Source organism: Coffea arabica, chromosome 2c (assembly GCF_036785885.1).
Source record: "Coffea arabica cultivar ET-39 chromosome 2c, Coffea Arabica ET-39 HiFi, whole genome shotgun sequence".
Lineage (NCBI taxonomy): Eukaryota > Viridiplantae > Streptophyta > Magnoliopsida > Gentianales > Rubiaceae > Coffea > Coffea arabica.
Window position 1 is genome coordinate 3,956,844 of NC_092312.1, and position 26,417 is coordinate 3,983,260.

The 26,417-nt window shown below is 37.0% G+C and overlaps 3 protein-coding genes and 1 long non-coding RNA gene across 8 annotated transcripts; 1 reads left to right on the forward strand and 3 right to left on the reverse strand.

The window, feature by feature from the left end:
- The first annotated feature begins 8,311 nt into the window (after nt 1-8,311).
- On the forward strand, nt 8,312-10,667 carry LOC113725224 (uncharacterized). Of its 5 annotated transcripts, none has more exons than XM_072073696.1 (7): nt 8,312-8,403; nt 8,513-8,791; nt 8,914-9,006; nt 9,101-9,381; nt 9,474-9,575; nt 9,905-10,007; nt 10,325-10,667. In XM_072073696.1, the coding sequence occupies exons 2-7, from the start codon at nt 8,636-8,638 to the stop codon at nt 10,523-10,525; spliced, it is 936 nt and encodes a 311-aa protein (XP_071929797.1). In that variant the 5' UTR covers nt 8,312-8,403; nt 8,513-8,635; the 3' UTR covers nt 10,526-10,667. The 5 variants fall into 5 exon arrangements, with proteins under 5 accessions (XP_071929797.1, XP_027104061.1, XP_027104064.1 ...); XM_027248260.2 differs by having other exon boundaries at nt 8,319-8,403; nt 9,132-9,381; XM_027248263.2 differs by lacking the exon at nt 8,312-8,403 and having other exon boundaries at nt 8,410-8,791; nt 9,101-9,181; nt 9,279-9,381.
- Nucleotides 10,668-12,683: 2,016 nt separating this feature from the next.
- Nucleotides 12,684-18,294, reverse strand: LOC113725226 (uncharacterized). The gene is made up of 8 exons (XM_027248264.2): nt 17,629-18,294; nt 15,848-15,987; nt 15,582-15,681; nt 15,238-15,336; nt 14,539-14,886; nt 14,002-14,094; nt 13,713-13,919; nt 12,684-13,279 (listed from the first exon to the last, which is right to left on the reverse strand). The coding sequence occupies exons 1-8, from the start codon at nt 17,965-17,967 to the stop codon at nt 12,998-13,000; spliced, it is 1,608 nt and encodes a 535-aa protein (XP_027104065.1). The 5' UTR covers nt 17,968-18,294; the 3' UTR covers nt 12,684-12,997.
- A 1,151-nt stretch (nt 18,295-19,445) lies between these two features.
- LOC140035805 (uncharacterized) lies at nt 19,446-20,056 on the reverse strand. The gene is made up of 2 exons (XR_011839728.1): nt 19,934-20,056; nt 19,446-19,860 (listed from the first exon to the last, which is right to left on the reverse strand). It is a non-coding gene; the product is annotated as an uncharacterized lncRNA (long non-coding RNA).
- A 1,706-nt stretch (nt 20,057-21,762) lies between these two features.
- LOC113725227 (glutamate dehydrogenase A) lies at nt 21,763-26,062 on the reverse strand. Its single transcript, XM_027248265.2, has 9 exons — nt 25,731-26,062; nt 25,505-25,618; nt 24,218-24,439; nt 23,964-24,038; nt 23,732-23,848; nt 23,380-23,630; nt 22,816-22,891; nt 22,648-22,734; nt 21,763-22,229 (listed from the first exon to the last, which is right to left on the reverse strand). The coding sequence occupies exons 1-9, from the start codon at nt 25,836-25,838 to the stop codon at nt 22,044-22,046; spliced, it is 1,236 nt and encodes a 411-aa protein (XP_027104066.1). The 5' UTR covers nt 25,839-26,062; the 3' UTR covers nt 21,763-22,043.
- Between the last annotated feature and the right edge of the window lie 355 nt (nt 26,063-26,417).

Here is a 26,417-nt window from a genome sequence, read left to right on the forward strand (position 1 = left end):
CTAGGTATAAGGGAAAGCAGGGAAAATACAATTGCACTAAGGTATATTACAACAAGAAAAAGGAAGAAGTAGCGACAGAAGAGTTGAGTTTCGCATCCGAAGAAGAGATAAAGCAGGAAACATCCAGGTAACAAAACAATAATGGTATCACATAACTTTCAAAATTTGACAAGGTCATGGAGCGATGTGAGTAGTTGTCATTGTTGGACAATGTTGTGAATGAATAGGTCAATTGATTTTTAATGATTTTGGTGGAACAGACTGTTCACTAGTCTTGAGTAGAAGAACGTAGGTATTTTGGTGGCCAACATAGGGGAGGATAGGTGAGGAAAATTTAGTGCGCCAAGTGTTTGTAAAATCATATGAATGAGATGAAAAATTGCTTGGGTAATAATATAACAAGGGTACTGATTGTTTTTATGAATTTCTTATAGATTTTGTTGATTAGTAGTGCCTGCGTGCAGATTATACTTTATGTGGTTTCTACATACTATTCATGGCAACATACAAAGCGAAAGAAAAAGCATTACAAAGATAATTTCCTTAACAATGCCTCTTACAACATGTTATATAAGAGACATTTCACATGAATAAATAATGACGCGGAGTAAAATTATTATGTGGAATAAAATAACATGATACTCAGATTGGTAGATGCATTGCAGAGAAAAAAGTTATAAGTTTTTTTAGCTAGTGGGGTTGGACACCATGTTGAATAACTGTTACATGCAGTTAGTCAACAGTTACAGTAGAAGAACCGATATGTAATATTGCGTGAGCATACTGTAAAATTGCTACCTATTATTTGTTAGTTAACTCGTATTTGCATAATTACAGGATAAATAGAAGAAAAGGTTAATTGTTTGAAACTTGATAGTTATGGCAGCAGACGACAATCTGAACAGGGTAAGCAAAATGAATAACATAGTTTTTAACTTGGCACACTCAATGTGGAAAAAGGTTACAAGTTTTACTTTGCTAGTGTGTGTGGACATGAAGTTGAATAACTGTAACATACAGTGAGTTATCAATTACAATATAAGAACTGCTTTGTAAAATTTCGTGAATATAACTGTGAAATTGGTACCTCCTGATTGTTACATTAACTCATATTTATACAGTAGGACAAGAAATAGAAGAAGAAGTTAATCCCATCAAAGTTGATAAATGAGTGAGAGTAAATTGTAAGTGGAATTGGTGAGACAAAATAATTAACATACTGTTAATTTTGACAAACAAAGTGTGAAAAATAAGTTACAAGTTTTCATAACTATTGTTACTAAGATTTGAAAGTGATAAATTATTTATCTTAGTACTTTGTAATGCATTAAGAATAAATGGGGAAAGCATAATGGAACTGAAGTGCAATTGTCTGTGTAAAGTTTAAATGGACAGATGCTCTGATCTCTGAAAGGGATGCATTAGAGATTAAGAATCTTGGGGCTTATGGAAAAGGAAAGTTGGTAACATGTTATTTATTGTTTACCTCATTTCATATAAAAAGTATTGGTGTATGTATTACGTGGCTTTGCTATTGAAATGGTTGGTTTAATTTGATGTTAAAGGTTGGACGACATGATCCGGGCGAGAATAATATGGTGCGTGGCATACTAAACTATCCCCTGATTTGGTAGGGATGATGATGAATAGCGGGCATGCCGATATCGGTGTAAATGGGCCTGTTCCATGGTTAACGAAATTTATTATTTGGTTTGACGTAATTACTGCATATTATTGTCAATATTATGGGTCATTGATAGGTTTATCAACTTGTAACTGCATACAGTTACAGTTAATATATGAAACCAATCCCAATATTACATTGAACAAATAAGTTATCTTGAATTAAATCACACGCATGTAAATACATAAATGTAGTGATCTTTTGGATAATCATATTATAAATAAATGAAAATTCAGTTTTCGCGGTGACCATTTTATTTATTGCCATAGAACTTACAGTTATAGAACCTATGCCAACAGTACAAATGTTAAATTTATAACTTTCACTTAGATGTATTATTGTATATGCGTGTATTATATTCCATTCTGGAGAGTATGTGGCTCATTTATGGATTGGTAATGTCATCATGTAACTGCAGGGTGAGCTAAATGAGTTGTATAACATTGTTGTTAGTAGGCATACTGTCATAATAAACCATGTCAGCTGCATATGAAGCGAATCTGACAAACTGAATTGAGTATAATAATTAAGTGTGACTTTATTCAAGTTACATCCAGATAAGCCTAATGTCATGTTAAGCCAATTAGAAAGTTACAGTGTGTTTGAAAAATTGTTAGTTACATTGTGTTTAAAAACTATTACAAAATAGTTATTGAAAAGTTACAGTATGTTTGAAAACTGTTACCAAAAAAATTATTTGGGAAGTTACAGATTAAAAATTAATACAAAACTCTGTATTTGACTATTTGTTGACAATATATTTGTAGGTTGTTACAAAATAGTTATTAGAAAGATACAGTGTGTTCGAAAACTATTACAAAATAGTTATCTGAGATGTTACAGTTTGAAAATTAATATAAAACTCCATATTTGAAAACTGTTAGTTACAAAGTGCTTGTAAATTGTTACAAAATAGTTTTTGAAAAGTTGAATGTTATAGAAGACTGTTACAAAATACTTAATTGGGAAGTTAGAGATTGAAAATTAATACAAAACTCCATATTTGATGATTGTATGTTACAGTGTGTCTGTATGTTGTTACAGTGTGTTTGAAAATTGTTACAAAATAGTTATTTTAGCAGTTACAGTGTGATCCATACAACAAAACACAAGTAGACCACATATAAATTTGGACCCAGTATGGGGTCCATACATGTCACATTTGGACCCAAGAATAGCTTTCGTAATTCAAAATTTGTTACTCAGAGCACATATAAAGTTCGTACACATGCATTGTTATACAACATCGATCTGAACATGTCGACTAACAAACATAGCTCTATAAAATTTGTTTGCATTATTATCATAGTAGAGATCAAAACATATGCGGCCTTAGTTACGCTGGCATTTCTGTATCTTTAACAACAAAATCGATTGGGATTTCATACATACTCATTTTCACAGGCAATATTAGTTGCTAGTTTACATCTTCTAACGCCGCATATTACCACTCGAGAAAATAGAGTGGCCATGAATGAATGGCCATGATTTGTTATAAAAAAGTCCATGACTACTTTTTAATTCAAACTGAGTAATTATAGTTGTTATTTGTTTCTAAATTGACCTTTTACCATGACCATTACCCTAAACGTTGAAGCCAATTAAGTTGAATGTTTGGTGAATATTTACAATTACGTGGTAACTCCGTCCAAAATTTAAGTTTAGATTTTAGGACACCTACTCTTTTAATACAACAACTTTCTTTACATAATATTTGTTTCTAAATATTACTTTTATTACGAACGCATACCCTTTTTTTGTTGAAGCAAGCAGGACCATTTTGTGGTATATCACGAGCACATATATCACGATATATCACGAATGAATATATCACGATAGTCATTTGTTGTGATATTCTATGAAAAATTCCATAATCATAAAGAAGCACGTTCAATGGTATTGTAAAAATGTTAATTTTCAGTCAACTTTATAATTTCTTAACAATTTTATACAACCCATTACAGAACAATTGATGACTACTAATACTGGATATGATTACAATTGTAACCCACTTGTCTAAATTTGAATAGTGTGAAACATTAAAGGTGCCTGTCCAGGCACATGAATAACTTGTAATAACTTATTAACTGCTTGTAACGTAGATATGCAGCATTCTCAATCAGGCCGACATGGAGGTCCAATAACAAATGTTCTTCGAAAAACACTGCAAATCTTGTTCAAGATAACTAATGTATGAAAATAAAAAAAAAATCTAGTCAGTTATAGTCAACATGCACTAATTCATTTCAACATTGTAGATTAAAAGAAACTGATAATAGAAAAGCGATTGAAACTGAACAATATCTTCAACAGAGAAGTACTTACATCAATAAATGTGGTCAACTTGGTGAATGGATAATCGAAACTAAATACACGTAATGGAACATACGGTTAATAATATACGATATCCAAGACATCCAATTAACAATACTACATAAATATGTGATGTAACGATAAAAGTTTGTTACCCGCGGTGATGGTGAAAATACATGATATGCATCAATATCATAGCGTGTTGAAATTGTCGCATGTTCCTCCTACATTATATAATATAACTATTCAACTGTCATTAAATCATTACTAGCGTCTATATTGCTCACTTCAAAAGCTAAATTAGACTAAACATTATAAAAAAAAATTATATATCAAACCATTAAGATATCTCTGACGGAGTTATGTTTGAAAAAAATAGAAAATTTGGGTGCATCTATTCTGTATGAACTGTCGCAGGAGGCTCCTGATTAACCAAACGGTGGACCTTCGGATAATACAAAATAATATGTCATAGAAGCGAGTATACGTTAACTATATAATATACATGCGTTGAAGTGTTCAGGTGTCCACCATTACAATAATCAGAAAAGTAGTTTTACGATACGAACATCTTTATTTTTTCAACTAAATGTATGCATACCATTTCATTTTTTTGATTTCGAGAGCAACGGCGTTTGGAGGATCATTCACTGATTGGCTCATTGAATGCGTTTACGAGTTTTGAATGGCTCCTACATTGTATAAGAAAGACCAAATAGGTATGTCAGGCGTAACGAAATTATCACATAATGTAACATCCATGTAACTAATTATACCGTTAGAAACATTTAAATAAAAGCTAAAGCCATGGTCATCACCTCTTAACATATTCAGAAAGAATTGTCTTTATGCCCACAGTATCAAATACCTTCAACGCGTGCCTATACAAAATTCCTTCATTCTCATATTTTTTGCAACTACAGCGTACATTTAGATCATTCTGATTGAATACCACTATTCTTTCGGGTCCTCCATCATACCTCATGACCGCAAACTCCTCAAACATTCCTGCATCTTATTGTCTTAATATAATCATAGTTGTTGACTCGCCGTATTCATTTTGGAATGCATCAAATACTGTTAGTGAATACGTCTCTACTGCATGTACAAGTATACGTGTTTATCTCAACCCAATCATGGACAGTTTTTGCCTTATTTCATATTCTGCGATGAATTCATTATGTCTCTTATCATCAACCACTCGATTGAAATGTTTAAACAACTACACAAGGTTGTGATCCAGTTTCAATGTGCAACTCATGGTTATGCTCTAACACAAGGTTATGCACATGGTACTTCATTATTCCTCTAAACAATACGATAACCATTTTAGTTCCATACCCTGTTTTCGTTTGCGCTTGTGCCCTCTTTGGCATCATATTACCTTCGTACTTGCGCTTCACACTTTTCTTGTAGCAACTATATCTCCTAGATGTGGCCACTCCGTCTTTGTCTTTATTTAAATAGTCTTTGCGTACACTAAAATCCATTTTAGAGACATATTTGTTATAAAACTTGTACGCATCCTCTTCACCGTTGAATTCTATTCCTAACTCAATGGTCCTATCTTCTGTCAATTTGCTGCAATCCATTACTTCTGCTCCTACAAATTATGCATCAAATATCCTAATTTGCAATACTTCATGAATAGTATGTACATAAACAACAATATAAATGTATATTACCGTTTATAATGTGTTATAAATCACACATTATTCGTATACCAAATCCTATTATTATGCTTATGAATATGATTAATGATTCACATCACTTTACTTTCACTCTAAGACAACGGCATTATTTATGTACAAATACAACTCCATGTACACTAAGTTATACGGACTGTAATATGTTGGTCACACGATGTAAGTCTTTTTTAACTGTATGTACATCCACTCTGGTGATTATATTTAGATTCTAGGTTCCTTAACTCACTGAACCTTATGTCATTCGTTAATTATATAAGTTTAAGCCAACTTCGCATTTTATAATATTTCTACATTTTGAGGGCCAAACAAGTATTTTCTACTCATTGTAATATATTTCTTACATCATGTAATTTATTTACAACACTAGGTACACCCATTTGTTATTCACATCTATTTGCCTTTTTTTCTCTGTTTCACCTCATTCAACTCTATACCTCTATTTTATACACATTGCATGGTCCGGAGAAAGGCAAACTAAGATTGTATAATGAGCATGGACCAACTATTAGATGCACAATGATTCATACCAATTGTAATATGGTGGCTATAACCTGTAACTTATTTATAACAAGATGTACATTCATTCACTTGTTACATGTGACTCTGTTTCTCTCATCTTTCCCCAATTCCGCTTGATGTTTTACTTCAATACATACCCTTGGATTTTCGGATAACTACTATCTTATTATAGTTCATCACTGAAAAGCTGAATGCTCACACGCACACACATATGGTGCAAATTCACTATTCTTCACAACCAATATTATATTTTTAGTGGATCTAATTTCATCCCTAAACCCTAAACCGATGTGCATTGGGTGACAAATGATTGGCCACAGTTGAAGACGATGGTTCAGTCACGTTACCTTGGTATGTTAATACGCTTTATGTTTCACCGAATTCGGAGAGCGCAGTTACTTCTGCTATTAAGTTGCATGACTGAACCAAGTTTGTCAGATGATGAATTTCCTCTGTTTGCTTCTACCTTCACTTTGCTTCCTGTTTGCTTCTAATAGCTTGCTTCAGTTTGCTTCACAATACTTTGCTTCACGACCTTCAGATTGCTTCATAATAGTTTGCTTCACGACTTTCACTTTCAACCAAGTTTGCTTCAGTTTCCTCTCTCTTTGCTTCCTCTGTTAGAAAACAGTTCAGTTGGGAAACCACTCTCCAGTCGTTTGCTTCCTTGGTTCAGTCGTTTGCTTCTGCTATTAGGGACTCAGAGAGCACCCTTTTCGGTCGATTTTGTTTTGTACGGCTATTTCAAATTTTCAACTTTCAAAATTTCAACTCTTCCGTTTGCTCCGTCTGTTACCGTTTGGGCTTGTACAATTTTCTTTTTAAGCACCCATCATTTTTTAGCCTTTCTGACGTGGTTATTTCTAGTCCTCAAAGTTGTGTTTGTGAGGGGACCGTTCAGGGACGGTCATCAGAATGACCGTCCCTGCCCCGTATCCCTGACTGACCAACCGTGGTAATAAAATGGATTAATTACATTTACCGCCCTTGTAGTTTAGCTAAATTACGAATCCAAACCTGATGTTTGACCGTATTACCAAACAGTCCTTGGATTGTGAAAATATTTACCAACCAGTCCTTGCTGTTGATCAATCTGGTTGACCGTTTAGAAATTAACTAAGTTAAGAAGATACGAAACAAAAACACTTAAAAAAAATATGAACTAGATGCTCCAATGTGCCATCAACAACTAACCTTATTATAATTCCTCATTTTTCTTTCACTTCCTTCCAAACGGAACTTTAGTCCCACTTACTCAGGCAACAAAAGTTGCAAAAACCAAATTATTACCCCATTAAATTTATATCTCTAATTCAATTAAAACTACACTTTTAGATCAATTTAAACCTTAGAAATATTTTGATGTTAACAACATCAATGATCCAAAAACACAACTAACAAAGAAATTTCTAATCATTGCCAAAGTTTAATATCCTTCTTTTATCAGCTGATACATGCCCAACTTCTTTACAAGTGATCTAATTGTGAAATCAATAAAACTCTTATGCGCTAGAAGAAATCTTAAATGCCAAGAATCTACTTGAAAATTGGATTCAAGATATCATGGCTATATCAGACCAGACTTGTCCAAAATTTAAATATATTGTTAATAGATTTTGCTCCTTTTTGTAATGGGCTCTTGAATACTTTTCGAAATTCAGTTGAGTTATTTGACAATGTAGATTTCATATAGTTTTTATAGAAGTCTATTGTATGTTTGTAGATTAGGAAAGCAGGAAAAGACTTGATAAAGAAGAAACTTTTCAATCATATTTGTAAGTTTAGTAAAAGCGTTATAATAGTATTAGAATAAGACGATGGTAAGGATAAAATATGGTAGGGAACAAGAAAATAATTTTTTGAAAATGATTATAGAAGAAAAGAGTTTGCAAAGGCAAAAATGGCAAGAGAGTTTGTTAAATTTTCCCGCATAATTGGTTTGTAGATGTTTTTGTTTAAACTTTTAAATCAGGATAGTTTTGTCATTGTCTTTTTTTTTTCCGGACACAGAAATAAACACACACACTTAATTAGACTAAGCACGGGAGTTAATCAGGATAGTTTTGTCATTGTCGCGACAACTGTTAACGGAGTTTGTAGAAAGTTGCTGGCAAGGGGCTAGATTGATATGGTCAGACCTTAGGGTTCAAATCGTATTTTGACTAAACTACAAGAGAGGTAAATGTCATATTAATCTTAAGAATCAAAAGACCTTTCAGGTTTCAGGGGCATTCTATTACGCCGTAATTCTTAATGAATGCATTTATGTTTCTGAATCGAAAGCCAGGGTCTTGTTTAGGACTGGGCTTTTAACTCGTAGGAGGCTTTAACGGTCCTTCTCATGAGCGGGCTTCCGCGGAGGCTGAGACGGACTCCGGACAAAAGCCGATGGAAGCCTTGAGAGCTTCCTATGGTGGCGCTTCTTCCGATTCCGACTCCAACTCCAGCCCGACTATTTCGCCAGTATCATCACCGCCACCGTCAACCTCAAATTACAACCCCACCCAGACATCAACACCTCTGCCGCCACCCCCTCTTGCTCTCCTCCACTCACCCGATTCTTTCGGTACATTATATAGTTTTAATATACTACATATACCACTCCATACAAATGGAGTGTGCAGCTGGATTTAGTAACAATTTATTGTATTTACTGCACGCCAAGTGTTTGATGTTTGAACTCTGAAGGTGCATTTGATTGTTTACAAACTGAGCAACCCACTCGAGTTCGAAGCTTCCCTCATGTCCAAGGAAATTACGCTTTGCACGTCTACATTCCCGGTAATTTTTTCTTCCTTTCAAGTCCTTGCAATCACTTGTGTTCTTTTTTAGTGCGGTGTACTATTTAAAGAATGCAATGCCTGTGCTGGTTCAGTTGACAGCTGCTATCTACCATCTTCCTGCAGTTCATATACCATCTTCGCCCAGGAAGGAGCTGGTTCAGTTTTTGAGAAAGGTTACTGATCTTGTACCCGGTCTTCATGCTGTTGACATAGATGTCCCGTTAACTAGTTTGCTTAAGGATGATAACAAATTTGAACAAGTTGTTCTAGGAAGGGAATTTCATATTAGTCTCGGAAGAACTGTTCCGATACGGGTGCACCAGAGAGACTCTGTGCTGACAATGCTTCGCCAGAAGCTTCAGTTTCGGAAGATGTAATTCTGTAACTTGCATGATCTTATCTTTACTGCTGTTGCATTCCGTGAATTCCGCTTGGTTAACCACTTGTGTTTTAAATCGGATGTAGGTATTGGATTGATTTTGCCAAATGGGTGGTATTTGTTAATGATGATTTCACCCGCTCTTTTCTCTCCATGGAAGTTATTGCAGGAGGCTTGGCTGAGGTAAGGTGCCATTCTTGCTTTCAGCTGTTTTATTTATTGTCAAGCTATTAAATCAAATCCTTGATAGCTGTGGCTATTGCTGGAAATTTTCCAGTGGAGTTATCTAATGCTTTGTTGCAGTCAGCATGATGCACAAAGATTACAAAATAGTCCTAGCAATATCGACGTGTGCATTAAGTAAGGGGAGAAAGATGCAAAGAATGGCAGTTTAGGCCTTCTGATTGTAGAGATGTGGTTGGCATCTCGAATAGTCAACAAACTTTGATATGCTTCTATTTGTAGAGAAAGATACAAAGAAGATTGCACTTGATATACTTCTATTGGTTTTCAAAAGGATGAACAACTCATTTGGACTTTTTCCCTCCCATCAGATAACAAAACAAATTGATGCTGTTAATGAGGTATACAGGCTTCACAATCTTCCAGAATTTTACAAGGTTAGGCTTATGGAAGATACTTTTTCCTTTTCTATGTCGCGCCTTGCAAAAGGGCTAATTTTGTGGTTATTATTATTTTTCTTCTTGCAAAAAGTGATATTAATAAGTTTGTTTGGATAGTGTATTATTTGAAATATTATTTGGAATAATTACTGTAGCACTTTTTGTGATGTGATGTATGTGAGATAAAAAGGTGGTTGGGAATATAAAAAGATGTGTTGGAAAATGTATCTATGATACAAGCGAAATATTATTTGGAATAATTGGGGTATCCAAACACACTCATTGTTTACATAGCTCAATGGTCTTGGTTACAGGATCCACGCCCTCATATATCTGTGGCCTGGGCATTAGGTGATGTTGGTGATTTCATGACGGGAGTTGTGGAGGAAGAAATGAAGAGATTCAGTTTGACTGGAAGTTCATCAAGGAAGCATATTTTTAACTGCAAATTTGGTGGTGTTCAGTGCAGAATAGGTAATCGAACCTATGAGATTTGCAAATTTCAGGAGTTATAGCGAATTAAATGATAAACTTCAGAGAGTTAATATATTGCCTTTAAATTCTGTGTGGATTTAAAATTGATGTTATCACTATTGCAACAAAAGAGAAGGGGAAAAGATCCCCGATTATTCAAATTGGAATTTGAGGACGTTTTCATACTGCGTGCAAATTACCTCTGGTCCCAAAATTACGAGAATGATATGCGACCACAAGGGAAGTGGCTGTACACGTCCGTCAGAGGCTGAGAGCAATCAATAGCTTTCTTCCGTCGTGTAATTGCTTTGGATCAGCAAGGCTTAGCGAATTAATTTTGTGTTCACGATTAATTATCGTGATGGAGGAAGCTAATTAGAGTTGTTCAGATAAATATAATGCACCCATCAAGAAGAAAAGGTCTAGTCTCCTTCATCATAATCATCAATGCAGCTTCTGATCCTACTTGACTGATTAAATCTATAGATGACTTCGCACTCTGACTGCATGACACCATGCACATGATTGCTTGGAGCCGCTGAAGAAAACAATACAGACTCAGGAACCGTATCTGTTTCTTGGCTATTTTTGGTCGTGGGAAGAAAATCCTTTTACACGTTGCTTGTCGAGTATGGAAGCCTGCAATTTCAATTAGCGAAAGAAGTCATCGAGCAAGAAATGCCAAATTGGGGCTGGTTCCAGCCCCATGTGCAAGCAAGCCTTGGAAGCCACGCTCTGCCTGGCGGAGGACCTGAATTCAAACATTCCTCTCCACAATCCACAGCTGCAATGGGAGGGAAAGACAATGTGGTGAGGGCATTGGTCTTAATTTGCCTATCCGAAGACTCTTCGAAAAGTGACCTTGCCCTGAAGAATCATCACAAGTGACTCAGTGTGCATTCCCTTCTTCCTTTTACGCAATAATGGGAAATTAAGTACTGCACAGATTCTAGATCTACTGCTATCAAGGAATCCGGCAAGTGGAATCATAGTGGATGTCAATTCGGTGAATGGGAGAGGTTTTATAGCAAATCCTTGCTGAGGCTGGTGCCAGAGATGCGCGATTTCTGCGCCTAAGCGAAAGCAATAATCTTTCCCCAATTGTGTTCGTCATGATTGCTACTACATTAACCTCTACAGCGGCTTGCTCGCCACCACCAAATTTATTTTTGAAAACGAGATCCCATGGAACAATGCAAGTGGATATGCTCTTCCACCGCGGTCCTGGACTTGGAACAAACTTCTTCTATTTCATGGTGTTCAATATTGCGGGATGCATGGCCAGCATGGGTGCAATTTTATTCCTTATATTATTGTGTTCATGATACTGGTGGAGGAGAGCATGCCACATTGTGTTCAATACTAACAATTTATTTCATCCCGCCCAGTTATTTTATTTGCATAATACTACAATTTTTTGTTTGTTGGCTTTCACAGCACCGGGACGAGAGGAGTTGGGCAAGACCAGCCAGTTGAAGGGTCTGTTTTGTTGGGACTGAAAACATTTTTTTGGAAAATGTTCTCCTGATTTTAAAGTGTTTGGTGGTTTATTTATAACATAGGAAAATATTTTCTTTTAGAAAAGATTCTAGAATCTAGACGATGTAAAATAACTTCCACGAAAAAAGAAACGAAAGTTATTTTCCCTATCTTAAAGAAATGGAAACACCGAAGCCAAGCTGCAATCACACACACAGGGACATACGCTAAGACAAAAAACTCGGGCAGACTCAAATCAGAGGAGATTAACTAATCTAGATTCAAAGGGCTGTTCGAGATCCATAGTGGAATCACCATGAAATTGGATGATATATTTACGAGTATATGTTGATTATTTCGGGCTGTTGTCCTGTACATTTGGGTGAAAGTTGGTTATGGCTATTTTCCTATCAAAGATTTTCCATGAAAGGCTTTTTCCGAAGACAAATATTTTGCTCCCCTCCAAACGGACCCCAAGTGTTTTAACTTCAACCCTTTTCCGTTGTAATTCTGATATTGACCATAGCAGACAGTGTTTTAAAGTGTTATAACTTTTAACCCTTCTGTCAGTTTTAAAGTGTTATGACTTCAACCCTTCTGTCGAAATTCTGATATTGACCATCTACCGTGCGCGTCTGCTCACATATGATTGGAAGCAATACTTTGTCCAAAAACTTAGGAAGAGCAAGGAAACAAATGTCTCAGCATATTGGAATCAAATACCGTAATCTGCACAACAGGCTATATTTTTATTTACACGCTCAAAAGTTCTCGCGTAAATTATCTTTATGACTTCAGCCACAGCTAATGCTGGACGAATATGAAGCGAAGAAACCTTCGGGAATTCTTGGATGAGGATCTTCAATTGTCAAATTACCTAATAGAAGAGAAGGATAAAGAACGCCATTGATTCCCCCTACAGGCTGAACACAGAATGAGCAGAACCATGCGGGTTTTAAATAAAAAAATCCAATGAATCAATAGGCAAAGTTGAGCTTTAGCTATAGGTATTGCGTGAACAATTTAAATTAAACTCAGAGTCCAGGTATAGATTCCAGATTGTATTTCTCTGAAGCAGCAAGTGAAGTTGATGTAGAAGTTTCAGCCTCGTGATTCTCAAGCACTTTTGGCTTATTCATGGCATCAAGACTTTGCAAGTAGTTATAAGAAGCACTGCGATTTGATGAGGGACCTGGGTTGCTGATTCTGCTGGCAAGGAAACGCCGAATCAAACCCCTGAGGAACGGAGCCATGGTGTCTGGTTCATGTTCCAGGTAGTACATTATTCCACCCATACATAAACAGAAGAGAGCTACCTGCAAACAGTTGAGTGCAATAATGATGAAACTATTTCTCCTACTAATACTTGCTGGTCTAAGAATTATCTAATCTGTGATTTATCTAATCATAATAGCAAACTTATTTTGGTTGATAAAACATTTATTCAATAGAGTATCAAAACTCCTGTTCTATAAGCGATTTATCAAACCTAATCACATAGATCTTGATATCCCAATAAATGTTTCAAATATAAAATGAGAGCACATGATATCCAGAGACAATAAAGACAACATGGACAAATTATAAAAACAAAAAAAGCAAGCATAAAAGATGTGGAAATGAAAGTAGATGGAAAAACTATCCAAGAAGATATGCTTAGGAGGGAGGATGGGCGTATGATTGTGAGGGGGAAGAGGGTAGGGACCATTGCAGTTTGGGCAACTGCTACATCCAGATCAAAGGCAATACCTCAGCATTCTTTAGGTAAGGCAGCAAGTGTCGGTTCACTAAAATATACCACAAAGAATCCCCAGCTCGTGGAAGAACATACAATGCAAGTTCTCCACGTCTAGCTTTCTTCTCCAGCAGAACAGAAAGGCCAGACATCAAACCTGCAAACCAATAAACAAGCTTGTGGTCCTTCACTGCCACTTTTCTGTGCAAACATATGACAGCCTTCAACAGGAAAGGAGAAACCAATTAACAAACCCACCAGAGCTGTTTAAACTACAAAGTTAATATGAGGTAAACAAGCTACCTGGAAGATTCCCACAAAAGCAGACAAGAAAGTTGTTGAGCGGACGGCTCCTGTAACAGCATGCCAACAGGTTCGAATTGGGGCATCCATAAACTGACAAGAATGCACATACAAAATATATGTACTTAAAACATTGAGATCATTATACATGAAAAGAATTTATTTAAACTGCATCCTCTCTTCAAGAAATGCCTAAATGGGTGAAATTTTGAGAATAAAGGTATATCTATATGATGTCCTAAAATGCTGGTGTAAAATATGGTAAGTACAATCTGCTTCATAAAAAAAATATATACATATATATTATGGCAGATCACCTAATTGTTGTTACGTGATACCATCTTTTCATGCAATCTCACTTAGTACAGCCTAAAAATGCTAATCCCAACCACAATTCTCAACTTTCCAAAAGAATGCAAGGGAATACAGGTAGGGGTGATGAAGGCAGAGTATTTTATATGTTTTAACTTGAGAATCAATTTGACAAGTTAGTACATCAAACTGATAAATCATGTTCAAGATTTAAAGGTAATGTACCTTTTGTAGGCGTAGGACAACAAATGGCACAAAAGTCAAAGAGAAGTACAAAGGAAATGTTTTCCTGAAAGTATCCGTCAATGCTTTGGTATTGTGCTTTAAACATGAGTTTGTATCTGGATGAATTATAGAGCAGGGTATGATAGATGGATATTCTTCCAACTTCAAAATGTTGGAGCCCCTTCGCCTGGATAAGTAAGAAGACAACGACGCAACATCTACTGGAGAACCTCGACAGCATTCCCTAACAGCTTTGTACACTGGATGTGCAACCGGCCCAGTTTTCTGAATAAAATCTTGGTATGATTTCGGCAGGCTCTCAGGACGCATTACAAAAGCATACATAACCTGGAATATGAAGTTGTGCTTAAGAACCATACACATGGATGATTTCAATAACACAGCTAATTAATACCTCCAGGAAAAAGTAACCAGAAATTGAAGTCTTTACAACAGCATCATTTAATCCCTTGTTTGATTAAGTTGTCTTGGAAATTCCTTTTACAAAAACTTTTCTTTTTATCCAGTAACAAACAAGAAGCACAAGGCAATCCATGAGAAGTTTGATGCCCACAAAGGGGTCTTAATGGGACAACAGAGCTGGAGGATGCCACAGCACTTTATCAGTTACAAAATGGATTCCGTGGATCTAATTATGATATATGAAATCATTATTTAAGGATGGAGACTATAAATCACCTGAGCACAAGCAATAGAAAAGAGTAAAGAATCTCCATGACCCCAATGGCTCCCCCAGAGGTGGAACTTGTTGTTGGATTTTGCAGAGTTATACGCACACTGAGAAAATAAACAAACTAATTACACTGCCCACAGACAAATAAAAGATGAACAAAAGATTCAATCAAATGGTCCAATTATCTATACAACGGCTAATTGCAATCCTGAACATTGCTTCTCAGGAGAGGGGCAAGGAACACTTCTCCTTTTTCTATTTTTTGTTTCTTTATCTCTTTTTTTTTCCTTTTGGTTTTGAGGAGTGGGTGGAAGCAAGTGTAGGAAAACAAGATTTAGCATGTTTATACCTGCGCAACTCTAGCCAAAAGATACAATGCAAGTGTTCGCCTCCGACTGGAATCATCTAATGCTAATATGGATAAACCTGCTATTGAACCTGCTAAAATTCTGCTCCATCACCCCCTTTGTTAATGCCACGTATGTGGAATATAATACTTCATGCATTAAAGTTAACTTTAATACTCATTTGCCAAGAAAAGGATACAAGACAAGATATAGGGAGAGGTATAAGTCTAAAACAGCATTAAAAAGAGGTTTGAGAAGGTAAACTTACGCATTCATTGGGGTCTCTTTCTTCCTCAACTTTCTTAACAAACACCTAAGAGCATGATAGGAACCGGTAAATCCACCAAAAAGCAGACCAATTCGGCATGCTTCTTCTCTTACAATAAGATCTTTCTCTGAGACAAGTTGCTGCAATCAAGATTTATGACTAATAATAAGCTAATAAGAAATCCTTAAATGGGCATACAAAACAATAAAATATTATCATGTAGTATTGCAAAATTCCACCATGTTGACAAAAACCACAAGGCTATTACAGCAGTATAATAATGCACTGGATTTATAAAAATAAACCACTCCTCTAATCTGCTCATAAAAAATCATAAAGCAGAAATCTTTAAACTCTTAAAGGCCACAACAAACTGTCATCTATGTCATATTAATCCATAAATCTTGAAGACAATGAATTATGGTCTACAATCTCATGCTTGAAATATGACTGGATATAATTGCTGAACCGAATAAATGCTGTGTCTCTTGTTATTTGAGTGACTTACAAAGAGTTATAAAAGCAGACAATTTGTTCGGTAAAAGCCGATAGGAATCCATCATGTAAATTAATGCCCACAAGGATTATGATTATCTAGTATCCAAAAGCACTTAATTCATTCTGAGTGTAGTTAGAGATGATATCTAACCCTTAATAGAAGAGATTAAGCAGGAATGTTAGTGGACAATAGGTAGTGAACATAATTTCTTTCTCCGGCAGTTGACGTGGGCTGTGCAAAGCGCGCATGCACAATGGAAAGACATTAAAACAACTTTTAAAAAATCTCTTTATAAGTATATGTTGCGAGACATACAAGAAGAGATCGTAATGAGATTTTAAAGGTCATGCAAAGTTTACATCTCCTCAAGAACAATTAGAAACTTTATTCCAGACCATACTCCAGAAGACCAAACATTCAAGGCTTGGAATACTACATTAAGAAAATTCTTTTACTATGCTTTTCTAAAAGCTAAACATCTTTTCCCATCTGCTATATGCAAATAATGTATAGTTGTTAACCCCAGATTTGACTTTCTTCATGGCAAAACTTGAAGTCTTACTCAGCTTCCTCTTCCCCAGCATGGACTTATATACCTTTACTTTGGCAGCAGTAACTATGACCTCCATTGAACATTCTCAAAACATCTTGTCTCGTCTGATCACATCTCCAAACTAAGCTCTTCTAATAATGCTACTTAAAAATCGACATTTTACTAGCACCCTGAATATCTTGACGCACTAAGCATAGCAGTTCAATACGCCTGCATCATACTAAGAATACATTCCTCCATTTAACTGATCATGCCTTGATTCAACAATTTTTTTTTTTTTTTAATTTTCTATCCTAATTATCTATTTTTCACTCAACCAAAGATTCCAAAATCGCCACTTCTTACTATTTATAGGCAAAATCAGTCTCCATAAGCTAATATACCAATCAAAGTGAAACCAACTCAGTATCCCACTTGATCAGAAATACACATAAAAGCAAAAGTAATTTGAATAATTTAAGATCATAGTCACTAGAGTTGTCAACTGCAATGCAAAAAGAAAACTGTTGTTAACTTCAGCTCATTGACGAGTAAAATCTGCAAAAATAAATAAATAAATAAAATCAACGTATAAATCCTGGAATTGAGATGAATTAAGGTTGTAGAAAATCCGCCACTAAAACGAGGTAGTGATGAATGAAGATGAACAAAATTATTCTGATCTAGTTAGTTTAGCAAAATCCACAAGCAAACAGAATTGATAAAACATAGAGCAGACAGGAGATGAACCTTGAGATCAAGTAGAGAAGAATAGGACTGACGGCGAACGAGCTTGAAGGCGCGGAGGAGGATTCCAATGCCGACGCGAACGCCATAGGAGAGCAGGAAGCTCTGACAGAGGTTGCCGATGGCGTTGGCGACACAAGACTCATCCGCATGGTCGCATGGCGGGTGAAGCCCACGCGCTGAGCGTTGCCGCCGTTGAAGCTCCTCGATTGCATCTCTCAAGCGCTCTTCGGCCTCACGCAGGCGGCGCTCAGCTACAGCTCCACCGGCGAAGGACTCAGATGAGTGCTTTTGGGGCGGGTGAAGCGGAGAAGAGGAAGTGGAAGAGGACGGAGAACGCATTTTGGTACGAGAGAATTTGGGGGTTTCTGGCTTTCTGCATCACAGCAGCATTTGAGTGTTCTTCAAGAGAAAGAGAAAGAAATTAACCATCGATGTTCCAGACGTGGGATGTTCCAGGCGTGGAAATTTCGGAATCATCAAACGGCTGAGATGACGGTGTTGGAGAAGCAAAATGAAAAACGTGGCGACCGTTATGATGTGAATTGGGTCGCGTAAACGGGATGGGGTTAATGTGTGCCGCCGCCGTGAGAGAGACGGAACGGTACTATACGGCTTTGACTGCCTATTTTTTTTTCTGAAAAAGATTGACTGGCTGTTCAAGACAAGACAAGAAAGGATATCCTTCTACCTTTTCAGTTCATCTCAAATTGATGTATAGTCTCAACGTGTCTTGTGAAATAGGAGTCCCACTTTTCTTGCGTCATTATTACTCTCTTAATTGTTATACATTAGTATATGGAGGACAGGAGGAGGGCTTCACAACCCTGACAATGAACAAATTTTTTTTTCTCGTAACAAAACTAGTTCTATTTTAAAAGCGTTGCTACTTTTAATTGCAATAATATGTATGTGTTAGTTGCCTCAAACAAAAGGATATACTTTTTATAATAATAAGAATAATATGATTAATCTTTTACATACTCATAATATAATATATATATACCGTTATTATTTGATAATATATGATAACTGATCTATCCAATCAATCGTGACAATACGTACATGCACTGTCAGTGTATATAAGATTTACTCGTAATAATAATAATGAAAACAATAAATGGATAAGTAGGAAAAACAACCTATATCCATTCCCTAGCCCACGTTGTCCGACTAGCGTTGTCTAAGTTGTAAGCCCACCCCAAGATGAGTGCTCTCCTATTCCGATTTTCCCAGAGCCTCCGGTAGCATAGCCGAGACAGCGACAGGTTCTCCATCCTTGCGGGGATGGAGCGACAGAAGTTTTGAGAATTCAAGAGAAGGTCACGGCGAGATGAGCCGTTTATCATTACGATAGGTGTCAAGTGAAAGTGCAGTGATGTATGCAGCTGAGGCATCCTAACAGACCGGTAGACTTGAACCTTGTTCCTACATGACCTGATCAATTCGATCAGGCACTTGCCATCTATCTTCATTGTTCAAATCTTTGACAACATGAAAAAACATTGTTCAACTCTTTGACAACATGAAAAAACCAAAAGCTCCGCCCTCCCTCTTCATCTAAGGGATGGAAGGGCAAAGGCCTTTGGTGTCCCCCCAAGTCAAGAATTGGGACCTCAAAATCACTAGCCAATATACTTTTCTCTCATGCCTTTCTTCATTCAGGATTCGATATTCTGGTGTCCTAGGCGCAGAGGAACTATGACTTATGTTCTATTTGAGAAGTCACCAACAAAAGAAGAGAAAAGAAAAGAGACACCAGCATTACCATTAAGGTTAAAAACATAAAAGTCCCCTGTGGTATAGCTATTACACATAAAAATTTCTTGTGGTTTCAAATCATACCTATCAGTACCTCATGGTTTGAAAGAAAATGTATTTTCGACGGAAATTGTTAAAGGAAACGGAGGTCAGTAAAAAGACATAAATGCCCTAACAATATAAGCGAAAAATTGGTGAAGGAATTAGTCAGTTTGGCTGTTTCAGAACAAACGAAGAGAAAGAACCAACGAAGAGAGAGACAAAGAAGAAGAAAAAGCCCTAGAAAGAGAGAGAGAGAGAGGCAATTATCAACCAAATTCCCGATTGTTATAGCAATCAAACTCCGACAGCGACAGGAAATACAAGGAAGTGAAGATTGCTGAAAAATCGAAGATCTCTAGCTCCGTTTCCCCCACTGCCTGGTCGAGAGCTTGAGGAAAACATCATCGTACGGTTTCTTAATTATTCCATTCACTATTTACACCAAAAAAAAATATAGAGTTCATTATAAGAATTTATTAATATTCCAAATGGTTAAAGGTTTTACCTTTTGAAACTTGCACTTAAGGAGGCACGAGCCTGCAGATTTTCCTCCTCGATCTTAAGGAGGCATGAGAGCTTGAGCAATTCTTCGGTCAAAGAAGCTGGGTTGCTGCAAAATGCCGAAGAAGCTGATTGGCTTGAAGTTTTAATAAGTTGTCAAGGGCACAAGAGGTATATCAGCTCAAACTTTGAGTTAAAAAACCATTTTTCGAAGCAACCATGCTCTTTTTCAGTGCGTGGTTGATAATTGTGTTTCCTTTAACGATTTCCGTCGAAAATGCATTTTTTTTCAAACCATGGGGTACCGATAGGTATGATTTGAAACCACAAGGGGTTTTTATGTGTAATAACTATACCACATGGGATTTTTATGTTTTTAACCCTTAGTGTTATCAGTATTTCATAGTAACTAGAGAGTTGGAAGTAGACAGCTTGTTGTACAAATGCGAGGCCAGTGGACAATGCCTACCAGCAGTTTTGTTGTATCCCAATGGAAACGGAAGAACGATATGCTACTACAACGTATGCAAACAGAAATAACAGCCTACAATTGATCATACACTTCGCGTGTTCGAAGAAGTCTTCCGTTTGAGATGCTACTACTGTTCTGGTTTGCACCAAATGCCGACCATATGCCAAATTCCTGTCCATGATTCAGGGTCAGTTTGACATTTGTCGTGTCCGACTATTACATGCCATAATTTCAGCTTGGAAATCGCAATTCTTATTGCACTCCAGAAAGATATCGGATCAAGAAGCTAAGACTCGGATGATATACAGCTTGTGAAAGTCACCAGCACTCTCATTGAAAATTACTCGTACGCATTTGCATGCAAATCAATCCAAGAACTTCTTCTTTTGATGAGATTAAACTAACTAACGCTAATCTGAAGCACCACTACGATCGTTTTGATCTTGCCATGATATTTGCCATTGCTTGTCGGAGAATGTGGCCTCTTCAGCAAGCCTTTGTAGGTTCCCCAAGTCTTCTTTCCGTCTGAAAAAGACCACACCATGACTGTGATGAAGAGGGCAGCCTTGCACGCAACACTGCCAGTTTGGCCTAACACAATGAGCCCTCGCCAAGGCATCCACCATATAGGACATGAAAAATCCCAACATTGATAACGTGTATTGGTTCGAAACAAATACGGGAAATAACTTTTTCACCTGCAAAAATCACAGCGTGCCAATCCATTTTGCCATGCTTAACGAACATGTTGAGATCCCACGTCCCATTCTTCCATCTTTTATCAAAATATTTTGGAGCGGAAGAATCCGCTTCTGTTGGTTGTTTTCCATCCTTGGCCTGCTTTAATACCGGAGTTAAGACAAGAGGATAGTTTCCTGTTTGAGTTAAAGTAATGCGTTTATGGCCTTCTTCAGAATTCGAGGTGATTGTAGGCGTCTCCTGCTGTGCGCCTAAAGAGCTTGCCCTTTTTATTCGTGTGCCTCCAGGCCATTGTTTCTTGGTAAAACACTGGGAGGTGCGAGATCTTGGTGTTGAGGCCGATTGATGCCATGGGTGCCGAGCTTCTGTCGTCCCTTTCTTACAATCCTGTGTAATTGACTGAAATTTGGAGAGGGCAAAACTAGTAAACAAGCCAAGCCATGCCTTAGTAGGAATATATAACCTTATCCTCCAGCCAGTGCCTTGCTTCGGCAACATCATGGACACTTCAAAACCCCATGCTCTGCACCTGCTTCTATCGGTACATGACAAATAGGGGCAAATCTCCCGGATATTTTCATTTCAAAAGCAACACCGTAAATGCCGTTTTAAGTTCTAGAAACCCACCGGCGCTTTATGCTTCAAGGCAACGAAACCAAAAATGACAATAAGCAATTCTTTTTCATTAAATTGAGATTGTAAAATTTATACACTTCCCAAGTTCATTAATCAATGCTTTTCTGCATTTCCAAAACATAATGCTGTTCTTCAAACAAAAAAGAATGATAATTCAGAAGTCTCTATAGCTTAATATATGAACCATTGAGATTAAGCAACATAATGCAGCCAGCTCAACAGGGCCACGAACTATTGAGATTCAATTCAATTTGCCGTCTTCCTGTGAATTTTGGCGACTAAAGTAGGCAACCACGAAGAGGTTAAATTATGCTTCCCAACCCCTTAACAGGGTAGCACGGGCGACACGATTCACTCCTAGTGTGAATGCACCCATGCGGAGGTTGCAATTGTGTGTCTGGCACATGTTCTTGATGTTATGAAAGGATCTTGTCATGTATTTCTTGAGCTCATTGTTTACTTTATCTTCATCCCACATGAAACCTTGTATATTCTGCAAAACAAGGTCAATTCTATCAGCTCCTATTAGCCAGTCTGCAAGAAAGCTCAGACAGCTTACTATGCGTTCTCTATATATAAATCTTCCATACATCACACTGAAAGCCTAACACATAAAGTCAAACTCTTTGTACACAAATAATTCTTGTTTCGAAGCAAACTAGACACAAATACTGGACTAACCAGTTTTTATGAACTAATTTCGGGAAGTATACTTTACAAGCCCCAGTGCCATTTATGTGAAATGGGACTTAAACAAAAACATGTGTGGATGATTATGAAAAATGGTTTTTGATAAACGATGCCTGAATATGCTCGAGCGGTGCTTGAAAGAAGAAAAGCTATAAAACTGAATTTATGGTAAGAAATGAAGTATACAATCCTAAATTGCAGAATTCAACCAATAACTGTACCTGAACCCACTCAAAATAACTGACAGTTACACCTCCAGCATTAGCATATATATCAGGAAGAATGATGACCCCTTTCTTGGACAAAATCTGCAAGTTCATTGCATGTTTTTAGATATATTGCACTATACTTGCTCAATAAATCACAAAAAGACCAGGCAAAAGTGGCACCTCATCAGCTTCTGGATCAGTAGGATGGTTGGCAGCTTCTATAACAAATTTAGCCTTGACATGGTCTGCATTTTCCCTTCAGTCGCGAAAAGTTCAACAAATACAAAAGTTAGATGCTACACAGAGCCACTTTCTTTATTCCTTCTAAAGGTGTTCTAATTTATAAAAGACTAAATAAACAAAACAAAGAGGAATCCCCTTGTATCAGAAAAGAAACCAGCAGGGTTCAGATACTTCAAAAGAGCCTCATGAAAAGCATTTTTAAGCAACATTAATTTTTTTTGAACTCTGAAAACAAAACCAAAAGGTTTCTACGCTGAGACAGCATAGAGTACCATGCACATATGTACTTACAATGGACAAAAAAGATATACTTCTCTCAGCTAAAGTATGTCAAAGGAAAAGCCAGTTTAGGTATAGAAAACAAATTGAGAAAAGGTGTATGTGACATGCACTTCATGAAAGATTCTTAGGGAGATTCAATCAAACAGGAAATGTTAAAAGTGGGCTAGAAAAGAAGATGGAGAAAGCATATGCACATGATGACAAGTCTTAGTCGCAAACCTGTTCAGAACTCCACCAAGAGCACATGGGATCAAAACATCACATTCATGTACAAGCAAATCATTTGGATCCAAGGCATCTCCACCGCTGAAATTAGCTAGCTTTCCAGTTGTATCTTTATGAGTTAGCAGTCCTGGAATATCAATCCCGCTGGGGTTCTTAAGTCCTCCTGTTATATCGCTCACTGCAACAACTTTCCCACCTTTCTCATGAATAAGCTTTGCAGCCCAAGATCCAACATTGCCAAACCCCTAAGCAACACATGGTTTCATTACCAGCTCAGCTTGCATGAGAATTTGTACAATGTATAGTTGATGTACATGATGATATAACTTAAGGACTGAATTAGTACTTGAATGGCAAATGTCATGTCTTTAATTGACTTCCCATGTTCAGCAAGTAATGCTTCAGTGGCAAACACAACACCACGCCCAGTTGCAGCCTCCCTGCCTAAAGATCCACCAAGATCCTAGCATAACAAGCATGAATTTAATTCACCCCTTAGTTATATGGCAAATCATAAAACATCCTCATGATCTAACTGGACATAGTCTGCGCATTCTTTTTAATACCAAAGTACTTACGATGGGCTTTCCTGTTACAATAGCAGGTGAATGACCGTGAAACTTCGAATACTCATCCAAAATCCATGCCATTGTCTGATCATTCAAATTTTTAAAATTGTAAAGCGTCCAAGGATATATATAATCCAGATCAAAAAAAGAAGCATATAAGGATATATACATATATATATATAATTGAGATCCAAGAAATAAGAATAGTTAACCACTTCTGTAAAAGCAATCTATCTATTAATGGGTAGTAGAAATTTCTATACCTGGGCATTAGTGCCCATGTCTGGTGCAGGAACATCAGTATTAATTCCAATAAGATCGTGAATCTTCTGTGTGAAGACACGTGTAAGGCGCTCCAACTCACTCGTACTTAATTCCTTAGGAGTGCACCCAATCCCACCTTTAGCTCCGCCATATGGAATGTCAGCTACAGCAGTCTTCCAAGTCATTAATTGAGCAAGAGCATTGACTTCATCAGGATCCACCTAGCAGAAGCACATCAATAAATGCATAAGAAACAAAGTCTATTGTCCAGAATTCAATACACTTTTTAGCGCTTTTCTCGCTTTACCAGCACATCAAAGATAAATCTTCGTTAAAACATACTTTAAACTTAACTCAAACGAGCAAACTGTAATGTTTTCTCTGCAAACAAATACTATGAAAACTTATAATCATTCATATGAGATTCAATTTTAACTACCCAAAAGCAAAACTAGAGGCACTCAAGCAGGATGGGGAAGGATTACAATCTCAAAGACAATTTTCTGAAGACAGAAACAGAAGTGCATGAATGATTATCAAGTTGAAACAGCCCATCTATGCAATAAAGGCGAACAGTTCATCATGTATCACCTAGTTGGGTAGTTGGATTTGCCAAATGCTCACGCCCAACTCCAAGCATAATGAATGGATACAAACTGGGACTAATTGGAATGTTACAGTACATCTGAGCATGACATCCTGTTTCGGTGATGCTAAAAACAACAACAGTAACAGATGATACAAAACCACATACTAAACTTTTCTTTCTTTCAAATTCACATCAGTGTATGCATAAATCCTGCATAGGATCTCTTTCTTACAAACTACATTACAACTCACGATCCTTACTCATAGGGGCTCCATTGTTCAGCTTTTGCTAAAAGGCCTCCAACCACTTCCAGGAGGAGAGAGGTTTACAGCATTTTCTCAAATTTGTAACTTCTCATTTCGATCAAACAATCAACACAACACTGTACCCCGACCTCCGCACCCCAACCCCAAGAACCCAGTACAATATAACAGAATAAATTTGAATAAGGTGTCATGCTGCTGGCTAGCGATACTAAACAGATCTCAGGTGAACCACAAACATTTAAGGATCCTAAAACCATATCCCGTGATCATATAATCAATTTCAGCTGCAATGAAACACATGCATGATTCAAGTGGGTGAATGCCGAACCATGAAACAAAGACATGAACGACCAAACAAGAAGAGAAAAACAAACGCCGATCTTGTAAAAGCTTAGATTTTGGGAAATAAAAAATGAAGAGAAAAAGATCACCTCAGGATGGTATCTGATGCCTCCCTTCATGGGTCCACGAGAATTATCATGTTGCACTCTGAATCCAACAAAAGACACCAGACCTCCATCATCTTTTGGAATGGTACACTCAACCTGATCACACCCCATCAAAGAAACGTTCTTAAGCCACCCCCTCCGAAAAAAAAGACAAAAAAAAAAAAAAGAACAACATGATTCAAAAGGCAAAAATTCTTTCGAGTGTTACCTTGATTTCCCTGAATGGAATCAAAAGACTTTTCTCAATCTTTGAATCAAGGCCAAGAATACGGGCCGCTTGGCGAAAGTTACGATTGGTGGCTGCAAGTGCATTCATGGCTGCTCCTATAAAAATGAAACAGAAAAAGAGCAAATGTTCTGGTAGTTTAGCTATACTATTCAATCTACAGTCTCTACTCAAGGCCAAGCATACCCATAAATAAATGTCTATATATATGTATATGTATATATACGCGGAGTACTTTTGACTTTTGAGAGATGCTGGGGAGGGCAGGGACTTGGCCGGGGTTACCGGATGGGGATAAATGTTGACTGGGACGGGAGTCAGATTGGACGATCACAGCAGTCACATAGCTGTTTTAAGGGAAGTCAATTGGTTTAAGGGAAACGCACGAGGAAATTTGGCAGGAAAAAATATATATATATAAATAAATAAATAAATAAATAAATAAAAACGTAACCACTAAGCAGGTCTGGGCGACCAACCTCACTTTTCAGGAATTCCGGAGATGCCCCTTTTCGTGTAATAAACGGGAGATTCGACAGAGCCGTTAAGGCACTAATCACTATGTCATTAGTTTAATACGATTGTTAAAATGAATACTCTATCTCCAGGGTATGATTATGATTATATATTCAACAAAATCTTTTGGTACCTTAGAATTTCCATTGAACA

Bases quoted from the DNA above. Each gene is read 5' to 3' on its own strand.
- LOC113725224 (XM_072073696.1), top strand. From the start codon at position 8,636: ATGGTGGCGCTTCTTCCGATTCCGACTCCAACTCCAGCCCGACTATTT. The intron at 9,576-9,904 runs GTGCCATTCTTG...GGTTTTCAAAAG, and splicing joins GGAGGCTTGGCTGAGGTAAG to GATGAACAACTCATTTGGAC. The intron at 10,008-10,324 runs GTTAGGCTTATG...TCTTGGTTACAG, and splicing joins ATCTTCCAGAATTTTACAAG to GATCCACGCCCTCATATATC.
- LOC113725226 (XM_027248264.2), bottom strand. From the start codon at position 17,967: ATGCGTTCTCCGTCCTCTTCCACTTCCTCTTCTCCGCTTCACCCGCCC. The intron at 15,337-15,581 runs GTATAAACATGC...TTATTTTCTCAG, and splicing joins TTTTGGCTAGAGTTGCGCAG to TGTGCGTATAACTCTGCAAA. The intron at 13,920-14,001 runs GTAGCTTGTTTA...TTCCTGTTGAAG, and splicing joins CTTTTGTGGGAATCTTCCAG to GCTGTCATATGTTTGCACAG.
- LOC113725227 (XM_027248265.2), bottom strand. From the start codon at position 25,838: ATGAATGCACTTGCAGCCACCAATCGTAACTTTCGCCAAGCGGCCCGT. The intron at 24,440-25,504 runs GTGATCTTTTTC...TGCTTCTGCTAG, and splicing joins GCATCAGATACCATCCTGAG to GTGGATCCTGATGAAGTCAA. The intron at 24,039-24,217 runs GTATAGAAATTT...TTGAATGATCAG, and splicing joins ACATGGGCACTAATGCCCAG to ACAATGGCATGGATTTTGGA.